The 11,842-nt window shown below is 50.3% G+C and overlaps 1 protein-coding gene across 1 annotated transcript in view; it reads right to left on the reverse strand.

Moving 5' to 3' along the window:
- Positions 1-2,720: 2,720 nt before the first annotated feature.
- The window catches only part of uqcrc2a (ubiquinol-cytochrome c reductase core protein 2a), an 11,229-nt gene continuing 2,107 nt past the window's right edge, over positions 2,721-11,842 (reverse strand). Inside the window, exons 2-14 of the mRNA XM_084460959.1 lie at positions 11,029-11,127; positions 9,825-9,974; positions 9,315-9,379; positions 9,128-9,184; positions 8,208-8,332; positions 7,379-7,476; positions 6,873-6,930; positions 6,272-6,367; positions 5,971-6,164; positions 4,757-4,837; positions 4,596-4,672; positions 3,891-4,044; positions 2,721-3,057 (exon numbers count right to left, since the gene is read on the reverse strand). Of these exons, the coding sequence (XP_084317085.1) occupies positions 2,974-3,057; positions 3,891-4,044; positions 4,596-4,672; positions 4,757-4,837; positions 5,971-6,164; positions 6,272-6,367; positions 6,873-6,930; positions 7,379-7,476; positions 8,208-8,332; positions 9,128-9,184; positions 9,315-9,379; positions 9,825-9,974; positions 11,029-11,127 (1,338 nt within the window). The 3' untranslated portion in view covers positions 2,721-2,973. The remainder of the gene's footprint in view (positions 3,058-3,890; positions 4,045-4,595; positions 4,673-4,756; positions 4,838-5,970; positions 6,165-6,271; positions 6,368-6,872; positions 6,931-7,378; positions 7,477-8,207; positions 8,333-9,127; positions 9,185-9,314; positions 9,380-9,824; positions 9,975-11,028; positions 11,128-11,842) is intronic.

Here is an 11,842-nt window from a genome sequence, read left to right on the forward strand (position 1 = left end):
CCCCACTTGACCAGTTACCTGCAGATTAGGGTTAGGGTTAGTTACCTGCAGAGTCCCCACTTGACCATTACCTGCAGATTCCCCACTTGACCATTACCTGCAGATTCCCCAGTGTTGATCAGTTACCTGCAGATTCCCCAGTGTTAATACTGGACCAGTTACCTGCAGAGTCCCCAGTGTTGATCCAGTCCGGGTTCGCGATGCTGGCGATGGCGAAGATATCCGCAGCCAGAAAGAGACATCCTGATATAATAGTTAATTTATCCATCGCTCCAGTCTGAGTCCTAGGCGCTTAGGATGAGGAACAAGGTGCAGGTAACGCACCTAACACAGCTAACCCTAACCCTAATACAGCTAACCCTAACCCTGCGAGCTGCAGTCTTCAGATCAGACCGTGTGATCAGTCCACCTCGCCTCCTTCACAGGAGACCGTCTCGCAGACTCTGCCGGTCCTTCTCTCGACACGCTGCAGCAAGACGCTTTCCCACCCTAACCCTAACCCATCCGGCTTGTATATGTGGCTGAAAGGTCTCCAGGCTTGTCTATGTGGCTGAAAGGTCTCCAGGCTGGTATATGTGGCTGAAAGGTCTCAGAAGACCGTGGTTTCGCCCCGAATCGTCCTCCTCCGAGCAGAAGCAGTTCTCGCAGTCAGGCCCCAGTCCAGCCGCTCGTTCTCTCGCTCGGGTCCAAGCCGGAGCAGCAGCATCTGGCCCCTGCGGCTAGCAGAGGTAGGGCAGGGTAGCTAGCAGGGTAGCTAGCAGAGAGGCTAGCAGGGTAGCTAGCAGGGTAGCTAGCAGAGAGGCTAGCAGGGTAGCTAGCAGGGTAGCTAGCAGAGAAGCTAGCAGAGAAGCTAGCAGGGTAGCTAGCAGGGTAGCTAGCAGAGAGGCTAGCAGAGAAGCTAGCAGGGTAGCTAGCAGGGTAGCTAGCAGAGAGGCTAGCAGAGAAGCTAGCAGGGTAGCTAGCAGGGTAGCTAGCAGAGAGGCTAGCAGAGAAGCTAGCAGGGTAGCTAGCAGAGAAGCTAGCAGGGCAGATAGCAGGGAAGCTAGCAGGGTAGCTAGCAGGGCAGCTAGCAGGGCAGCTAGCAGAGAAGCTAGCAGAGAAGCTAGCAGGGCAGATAGCAGAGAAGCTAGCAGAGAAGCTAGCAGAGAAGCTAGCAGAGAAGCTAGCAGGGCAGATAGCAGAGAAGCTAACAGAGAAGCTAGCAGAGAAGCTAGCAGGGAAGCTAGCAGGGTAGTTAGCAGGGCAGTTAGCAGACCTAACCCTAACTGGGTAGATAGCTGGGCAGCTAGCAGAGAAGCTAACAGAGAAGCTAGCAGAGAGGCTAGCAGGGCAGCTAGCAGGGCAGGTAGCAGGGCAGCTAGCAGGGTAGTTAGCAGGGCAGGTAGCAGGGCAGATAGCAGGGTAGTTAGCAGACCTAACCCTAAGCCTAAGCCTAACCCTAACAGAGCTAACCCTAGCACGGCTCTCCCCCCGGTCAGACTCGCTGGGCGGAGCAGCGGCCCGCGGGAAACCCCATCAGAATAAGGCTTTTAAAGCATTTCACGTACAAAAGTCAAGACAGAACAGGCGTGGATCCAGCAGCAGAGTATGATCCTTGTGTTCAGCTCTAACGGTTCCCGTCCCATCCTCCCTCTTGCTTCTTCATCCTCCCTCTTGCTTCTTCATCCTCCCTCTTGCTTCTTCATCCTCCCTCTTGCCTCTTCATCCTCCCTCTTGCTTCTTCATCCTCCCTCTTGCTTCTTCACTCCCCCATCTCCTCCGCTGGAACTAGAGATCTGCAGTCCTACGGAGGCCGGGCGGTGTTCGGGGCTTCACGCCGTTCCTCTAAATGTAAATACTACATAAGAAGAATATTGATATGGTGCAGCCGGCTTCTCTCCCTCCACGCTAGCTCACTGGCCTGGCCCCCCTGGACATGAAGCTGCTCTCCCTCCAGGTTAGCTCACTGGCCTGCCCCCCCCTGGACATGAAGCTGCTCTCCCTCCAGGTTAGCTCACTGGCTCGGCCCCCCTGACATGAAGCCCCCCCCACACACAGCAGCCCTAGTCTCGCGAGATCCCCAGTATACAGGGGCAACAGGTTGCTCTTCGAAACGGGGATAATAATAATTGTATTATTAGTTAATTAGTTAGTTAATTATTCCAATTAATGATTCTTCACCCATTATAATTCGATTCTAAATGTTTGCAAAGTTTTCTTTTTTTTCCTAATTGACTTGCTGTCATGTTTACAACCAGGTTTTAAAGATTATTTTGACTGTCCGTCTCTCAGCTGCATACGAGTTTTAACTGTTTCTTGAAGTGCATCTCCTACCAAGTTCCTTCTTATGCACAACGCCCCTTTGATTACAGCTCAGGAGGTAGAGCAAGTCATTCAATGATCATAGGGTCGAATCCCGACTCTTCCTGACGACATGTCAGTGTCCTTGGGCAAGACACTGAACCCCAGATTGCTCCCAATGACCAGGCTAGCACCTTGCATGGCAGCTGCCGCCATTGGTGTGTGTGTGTGTGTGTGTGTGTGTGAATGAGAGGCCTTCATTGTAAAGCGCTATATAAGTGCAGACAATTAACCAGCATCATAACGAGTCCTGAACGCCCCCTGCTGGACAACATCATGTAACAGGGGTTATGCTCAGCTGGTCATACTGTATATTTGGGAAGAAAACATTTTTTATGTTAGAACAAATCTAATAATCTAAGTGTATTCATTGTGTAGATAGATCTTTTAATGAATTTACATCAGATATACAGTGAAACGGACAAAAAAACAACACAAAACAATTAATCCAGCTCCCGTGTACACTCATTGCAGAACCACCTTTAAATGATTGGCACCAACAACGCATTATGTGTTGCTGTGGAAGGTTCTGGGATCGGATTCCTTTTCTTCGGTAAGCAGCGAGGCATGACCTGCCCACATTCAAATGTTAAATACCAGTTGGTCTGTGGTTGTTGTATTTAAATTCTGGTTTCATAACTCGTCGATGAAGGGTGTGTTAATGAGTTGTCCGCTAGCTGCCATGGATTTCTTGCTCTCCACAAACTTTTTTGCCGCCTGAAAGGAATGAAACCGTGAAAATGAATTATTAAAATAAACACAAATACCAACATAATCAGAGCAACAACTTCATACTGGGGTGAGACCGTAGCCTACAGTTTAAAGATGACACATTGTGGTTCATGTTGACTGTGGACAGTGGACCAGTACCATCAGTATTATCTATTAGTCAGCGTTTAGTCTCAATGCCAGACCCATGAAAGTTCTTTATCTGATTCACTGCGTAAGCTACGCTAACTACGCTACTACATGCTGCAGATCTCTCTATGGGTCTGGGACACTAAGCTACGCTAACTACGCTACTACATGCTGCAGATCTCTCTATGGGTCTGGGACACTAAGCTACGCTAACTACGCTACTACATGCTGCAGATCTCTCTATGGGTCTGGGACACTAAGCTACGCTAACTACGCTACTACATGCTGCAGATCTCTCTATGGGTCTGGGACACTAAGCTACGCTAACTACGCTACTACATGCTGCACATCTCTATGGGTCTTGGACACAATGCAAAAATCTGGTGTTCAAATCCTGGCAATTCATTGGTTTCGCCGTAATCCTGGCGTGTCCAGTAACGACTTTTGCAATTAGTCGTTGCCACCCATATAGATATGCCCCGCCCATCTAACCTGGGCTAGCGTCTCTCATTTGCTGCTACGACCTGTCACTCTTTCAATTTTGACCCGTCGACATGCCCTCAGAACACCAGCTTGTGCGGCGAAGTGGCTCAGACTATTGTAATATCTGGAGGACAGTAATATAGTATGTGGAGCGCAGCGAATCAACGTAATATTTGAGTCTGGAGGAGAGAAACTAGACGGGGTCTCACGTTGACCACATCGGCGTGGGTGATGGCATCGATGCCCTGGACGATGCCCTCCGGTGGCTGGTAGGTCCCGCTGGCCAGGGCCTGGGCCCCAAGCTCCTCCAGCAGCCCGTCACAACCCTCCATGGACATCAGGTACTCTGCTTTCACCTGGCTCCTGCACCACAGGTCAGAGGTCAAATCAGAGCTAACGCAGCCTGGTGTCAGTGTTAGCGACGCCGTCGCAGGAGGTGGTCATTACACTAATGAATGTGATGTGATCAGGTCGGAGCAATCAATCAAGTTGGATTTATATAGCGCCCTTCATGATACCCAGAGCGCTTTACAGAGTCCAGTATTCATTCAGACAGTCATACCGGTGGTGGTTAAGCTACATCTGTCTGACAGAAGCGTGGCTGCCAATCAGCGCCTACGGCCCCTCCGACCACCACCAACATTCATTCATATTCATACGTTGCATGTCTTTATGATGGTGGGGGAAGCCGGAGGGAACCCACGCAGGCACGGGGAGAACATGCAAACTCCACACAGAAAGGACCTGGAACAACGGGATTCGAACCCAGGACCTTCTTGCTGTGAGGCGTCAGTGCTAACCACTGAGCCACCGTGTGGTACCCAATGGTATCGTAACCACAGCAGAATAATCAGAACAGGCTTGATGGTTCTAAAACCAACAAAATCATTCACTGCCCACGCTGTTGAACTCACTTCGCTCGGGTGACGTCAGCCTCGGACAAGTCTCCCTGGGCGACGCCCGTCACCTGAGCGATGGCAGCTTTGATCACCTGTGGAGAGAGGGGGCATTTGGGTCTAGAGGAAGTTTGACTGAGTGTGAGGAAAGTGGCGTGTTCTGAGCGCTGTGCTCTTACCTCTCCTGCGGAGGGCGCCTGGGCGATGATGTAGACGCCAAACAGGCCGGAGTCCGAATACGAGGCGTTGAAGGCTGTGGCCTGCAGGTGACAGGAAGCAGAGAAGCGTTAGGGTCATAGGGGGTCATAGCCAGACCCATCTCCACACTTCATTTACGCCTTTTAAACCAATCACAATCGTCTTGAGCGGAACAGTTGCCATAGTTGTTGTTTCACGTAGTCTGGATTGAATCTGATTGGTCCGGGATCAGATCCGTTGCTCCTGATTGGGCAGTACGGCAGAGCGCTATAGCCTACAAACAAACACGGCTTGCTCAATATACAACGCAACTCAATATATACGGCTCTTATTAAAACACGGTCTTTCTTAAAGTACTTTAAATTTGAGTATTGTACCGTTTTTGACGGCAGAGTATCGCGGTACTTTTCTAGTATCGATACACCGTGCAACACTAGGAAAAACATTTTTTTCCCCATAGACAGATTGAGCTCTAACATCAACGAAAATGCCCAGTTGAGGAGGCAGACTATAATTCAAAACGGCGAATCTGATTAGACTGATAAAGTTTGAGTACAGAGTAGACCAATTATTATTCAAGAGTAAAAAAAAAAAAAGATTTGGCATTGCAGATACCCAAAGCCCAGGTATCCCAAAGCCCAGGTATCCCAAAGCCCAGGTATCCCAAAGCCCAGGTATCCCAAAGCCCAGGTATCGGTATCACGACATCCTGATAATAAATGAATGACTAAATAAATAAATAAATGAGACTTATCCCTAAAACATGCATCTGTTGAGTCAGAGTAGGACGACACCAACGCTCTCTTTGACTAATCATGAACTAAAGATACATCATACGTAAATCCCAACGGTCTTATTCCTTAACCCTTTTAATACGACCACGTCACCGGCAACATTTTAAAAATATCTAACAAATATTTAATAATTTAAAAAAAATATCTAACAAATCTAAAAAATTCCTCACTCCAACACTTGCTGAAAGCTGAGAAACTGCGCTTTCTAGAATTATAGGGAAAATCCAATTAATATTCAAAATGTTGTCACTGTACTTTCAGGGTTAAAAGGGTTAAGGCAGGAATTAAGTCTGCCCACACCTAAATGTGATAGAGCAAGAGGCCAACCAGGAACATCTGACATGCATCAACTGTAGTTCTGACAACAGGCTACGCTACGCTACGCTACGCTAGCCACTCACGTCGAAGGGCTGTGTGGTTGCCTTGGCGATGCCCTGGCCCAGTTTGCTGGTGATGTTGGAGCCTCTCTTCACGCGCGGCCCGGCTCCCAGAACCCTCTGCAGCACGGTGAAGGCGTTGGCCTCCGCCGAACCCGTGACCTCGCTGGCGACCAGGGCGTGGACCAGGCCGTCGCCGTTCTGCATCCGCAGTTCACCTACACACACACACACACACACACACACACACGTAACAGGTTAGCCGTCATAAGAGCACGCGCAACGACCTTCCACATGACCCCACGCGTCGCCGCGCGAATCTCACCTCCGCGATACAGAGCCTTGGCGCCGCTGGCTCCGCCCCCGCTGCGAGCGCCCAGGAAGTGCTCCCCCACCTGCCTCAGCACGGAGTGTTTGACCCCTGGGGACGAGGGTCACAGAGACGCCACGTCAGAAACGATGCACGCTTGTTAAACACGCTTTTGTTAAAAGAGAGCTCTGATAAACACAAACATTATACAGTTTGCACTCAGCGCAGAGGGCATTATACGAGGATAAGTTCTGTTGTGTGGACGAGCTTGGTGTGTCATACACACGTCACCGTGCTGCTGACCCCTAACCCACATTCCTCCGCCTCTAGATCTTCGGACAGAGGCCAAAGGAAATTTGATATTCCGCACACATTCTCTCACTCTAACGCACACGGCTGGGATGTGTCGGGGGGAGGAGACATGTTTACATCGGCCAAACCGAGAGGACCCTATTTGACAGCCGGCCAATGGGGCCCTATTAAGTCCGGCCGCCTGCGGGGTGAGGTGTGAGAGTAGAGGTCAGGGTCACCTTGGATAATGGCGCCGACCAGACAGACAGACAGACAGACGGACAGACAGAGACAGGAGGACAGACAGACAGGAGGACAGGCTCACCTAGTCCTACCAGGGCCATCCTGGCGCTGGTGAAATGGTTCTCCACGAAGGACTGCAGCTGAGGGGAAGAAGGAGCGAGAGGAGAGCAAGGTGAGAGAGGAGGCGGTGGCATTAGGGCTGGGTATCGAGTCGAATTTCAAGAATCGATTCGATTCCGATTCACAAGGTTCAGAATCGATTATCACGATTCGATTCAATATAGATTCAGTTAGTGTTACTAAAACCTTTTTTTTTTGTTTTGCTGTAACCTTATTTACATGACTGCCAAGTTATGCAACACATCAATACTAGGGCTGGGTATCGATACCGATTTCCAAAAATGAATGAATGAATCATTGAATGAATTAATGAACTATTCATTCCTTCATTTATTCATTCATTCGTTAAATAAAAGATCGATTTTGGGATTCATGAATCGATTCAGAATCATTTGATTCAGAATCGATTCAGAATCAATGAATGGATTTTTTAAACCCAGCCCTGGCTAGAGCCCACTAGAGCCGTACCTGTTCACTAGTGACACGTCCGACCATGTGGTCCGGACAGTACAGGGAGTTGGACAGGGCGTTCTTATACGCCGCTTCATGGAGCTTCTCAATTACACCTGCAGAGAAGGAAGTGAACACACACACACATCCTGTCAAACAGTGTGAGGAGACAAACAGGCCACAGGAAGCTGTGAACCTCTTGACTAGAAATCTGCTCGAACGCTATGTTGTTATATCACACTATTATACAACGGTTAGTTCTGGTTCTTGATTCTGATTGGCTGGAAGCCGTGTTAAAATACTTTGTAACACACACCTGGGACTGCATATCATTCCATTTTCAGTATTAACGCGCCTCCCATTTGATCCAATGCATTGTAGTTGTTGTTGTTGCTTGGCAACCCTTTTGTTAGGGGAACTATTTTGCTCGGCGGAATTGAGGGAATGATGCTTCGTTTTGAATAAATCTTAATATTTTATATTGCTGTGTGTTTATTTTACACTCATAGATGTAGTAACTGTTGTAAAAACCAATAAACCACTCGAGGCCGTGTGTTATAGTGATTTTATAACAGCTAGGGGGGTTTTAGGCACTCAATAACGCCCCCTAGCTGTTATAAAATCACTATAACACACGGCCTCTCGTGGTTTAGTGCTTAAGTTTATACTGATACAATCAGTGGATTTCCAAGTCATGTACTTCAGTCATTTTTGCTCCGACAGGTCAAACACACACCAGCCATGCAAAACCTTTCTGCTCAGCAGGTGAGGGAGGTCTGAAGTTGACCCTTCTGCGCACGCTGTTGGGCCTCGTCTATACGGGGTTGACCTATAACCTAGAGCTGACCTATCTGAGCACACTGCTGGGCTAGGGCCTTGTCTATCTTCACCCTGGACGTGAGGTCGGCCACCTCCCACGGCCGGAACTCTGGCGCTGTGGTCACATTCACCAGGTACTCCATCACAGAGTCCCTGAGGGGAGGGAGACAACACACACACACACACACACACACGCACACACACACACACACACGCACACGCACGCGCACGCACACGCACACGCACACGCACACGCACACACACACACACACGCACACGCACACACACGCACACGCACGCACACGCACACACACACACACACACAATAAAGGATACAGTCAAAACGACAGTCTAGACTTTCAAAATAGTTGAATGGTAAATGGTAAATGGACTGCACTTATATAGCGCTTTTCCACCTTAGTGGCACTCAAAGCGCTTTACAATGACCTCTCATTCACCCATTCACACACATTCACACACCAATGGCGGTAGCTGCCATGCAAGGTGCTAACCTGCTCATTGGGAGCAATTTGGGGTTAGGTGTCTTGCTCAAGGACACTTCGACATGTGGACAGTCTGGGATTCGAACCACTGACCTTCGATCATTGAATGACCCGCTCTACCAACTGAGCTACAGCCGCCCCTGTAGTTGAGGCATAAACATGACCTAAAGGGGACGTGAACTCAACTCAAACACACGTCGGCAGGTGAAACCTACACCGTTCTCAATCTAGCTTACACAGTGAAAGGGTCCGATTGCCCCCTGACCCCTCAGCTCGACCCCTAGAGCAGGGTAATGCATGTATAGTAGATAGTGCGGAGTAGTACGACCCTTTTTCCCCAACTATATCTGGGTCATCATGACCATCCTAGACCCTTCATACCATGTAGTCGAATTTACGGGGCCTGTATAATACCTGGGGAACAATGCAATAACAGGGCACTCACAAGTGGTCTCTCAAGCACTCCACGGAGTAAACCAAGGTCTCCCTCGATGACGTCACACTGCGGACACAGAGGCGTGGTGACACTGTTAGGTGAAGCTGTGAAATGAGGATACACGTTCGTTTCTAGAAGTTTCCGCAGCGATGTCGGGGGAGAGTGTGTGCGGAGGGGAAGGAGGGTGTAGACTGACCTCAGACTGCCTCCCACAGCCTCCACACCGCGACAGATCCTGAACGCAGTCGCGCCCCTAGTGGTCTGTAAAAGAACAGCGACGTTCATTCACCCGACACAAAGCTCCTATGTCAGCGGTCAGCGGCGCAGTGGGGACATGATGGCGTTTGGAAATGAGACGTTTGGAGTCCAGTCGCGCTGGATTTTAAATTTCTTCTACATGCCTCCGAATTACACCAAAGTTTATCTCAGTGAGTCAAACGTCTTATAATATGCAGTAAATAAGGTCCAGGTTGTCAAAAACGAGCATTGTCCTTTAAACAGAGAGAGAGACTAGACAAGCTTGTTGGGATCGTAAAATTCCATATTTTAGTTGATGTAACATTTCTCAAGCACCGTTTAAAGACACACACCTTCAGTCAGAAAAAATAGCCCGTACAGAAATGTAACTAATAGCTGTAGAGGCCAACGGTCGTTGATTGATTCCAGTGGGCGGTATTTGAAGTCGTTAACGGCGAGTTTTACTCACCAGGTTGGCGGCCAACCGCAGCACGTGGCTGACCCCCTGGTTCTCCGGGCCCTCATAGCGACTGCCGGCCTTCACAAACACGCCCACGCTGGACACGGGAGAGTAGGTCTCCAGCGACGCGATCACAAGACCGTTTGGCAGCCTGGTCACCTGGAGGTCACGCAAAAGAAAGAAGAAAAGACTTCAGGAACAGACGGTGCTCTACCTCGCGACTACTCGGAGGCCATGTTTATATGGTGGCATGAGAGACTCTTAGGGGTCTTGTCGTCTTTGAGACAAAAAGGTGCACGTTTCTCAGATAGTGAATACGGTCGTGTCAAAAATGGCGGATGTGTGGACAAATGGGGAAGAGCCAGTCCTAACCCTGTGAGACCAGGCAGAGCCTACCTGGACGCTCTAGTTAGGGAGGAGCCTACCTGGACGCTCTGGGGAGGGAGGGAGGAGCCTACCTGGACGCTCTGGGGAGGGAGGGAGGAGCCTACCTGGACGCTCTGGGGAGGGAGGGGGGAGCCTACCTGGACGCTCTGGGGAGGGAGGGAGGAGCCTACCTGGACGCTCTAGGGAGGGAGGGAGGAGCCTACCTGGACGCTCTGGGGAGGGAGGGAGGAGCCTACCTGGACGCTCTAGGGAGGGAGGGAGGAGCCTACCTGGACGCTCTGGGGAGGGAGGGAGGAGCCTACCTGGACGCTCTAGGGAAGGAGGGAGGAGCCTACCTGGACGCTCTGGGGAGGGAGGGAGGAGCCTACCTGGACGCTCTAGGGAGGGAGGGAGGAGCCTACCTGGACGCTCTAGGGAAGGAGGGAGGAGCCTACCTGTACGCTCTAGGGAAGGAGGGAGGAGCCTACCTGGACGCTCTAGGGAAGGAGGGAGGAGCCTACCTGGACGCTCTGGGGAGGGAGGGGGTAACCTACCTGGACGCTCTAGGGAGGGAGGGGGGAGCCTACCTGGACGCTCTGGGGAGGGAGGGAGGAGCCTATTTGGACGCTCTAGGGAGGGAGGGAGGAGCCTACCTGGACGCTCTGGGGAGGGAGGGGGGAGCCTACCTGGACGCTCTGGGGAGGGAGGAGCCTACCTGGACGCTCTGGGGAGGGAGGGAGGAGCCTATTTGGACGCTCTGGGGAGGGAGGGAGGAGCCTACCTGGACGCTCTGGGGAGGGAGGGAGGAGCCTACCTGGACGCTCTAGGGAGGGAGGGGGGAGCCTACCTGGACGCTCTGGGGAGGGAGGGGGGCTCCCGAGGGTTTCTTGAGACTGATATAGGGCTCAGTCAGGGCCTCACTCCTCCGGGCTGCGTAGCACCGTCTCTGCAGAGGGAGACAACGGCAAATATGTCAACCAACACTTCCTCAACAATGAAATGAAAACAGAATTCAAGGAACTTTATTTACATCTGAAGCACCTCAGAGCACTAGTGGGGGGATGCACGATATATCGGTGATCAATATATCGGAGTCGGTTTTAGAGGATATTTAGGAAAGACTGTCAATTGCTTTGAAGATCTAATCTTTAACAAAACAAACAGGCAGAGCTACGGATCTGGGGTGACACCTGTAGTCGTTTTAATTATAAGTCAGATGCCTGGCTGTCAAGGTGGCCCATGTCAATGTATGATAACAGTAACTCGTTCCAACAACATGCAATACATCACGTACACGTACAGTACAAGCATTTAATATATGCCGCCTTGCAATACAACTGTGAAAGAAACCTGATATAATTTCAGAGCAATCAAGCCCCCATCTAACTAACATGTCTAGAGAAGATAGCTAGCTAGTTTAGCTCTCCAGGCTAAAGACAACCCGACAGACATGTTCTACTTTCACCGCAAAACAAAGTTTCTACTTGACGGCATGAAACCGGAGTCAGGACGCTGTCTGGTTAATGACGGTAGATGGACTGGTTTAGTTAATCACGGTAGATGGACTGGTTTAGTTAATCACGGTAGATGGACTGGTTTAGTTAATGACGGTAGATGGACTGGTTTAGTTAATCACGGTAGATGGACTGGTTTAGTTAATG

The sequence above is a fragment of the Borostomias antarcticus genome, assembly GCF_949987555.1.
Source record: "Borostomias antarcticus genome assembly, chromosome: 35".
NCBI classification, from domain to species: Eukaryota; Metazoa; Chordata; class Actinopteri; order Stomiiformes; family Stomiidae; genus Borostomias; species Borostomias antarcticus.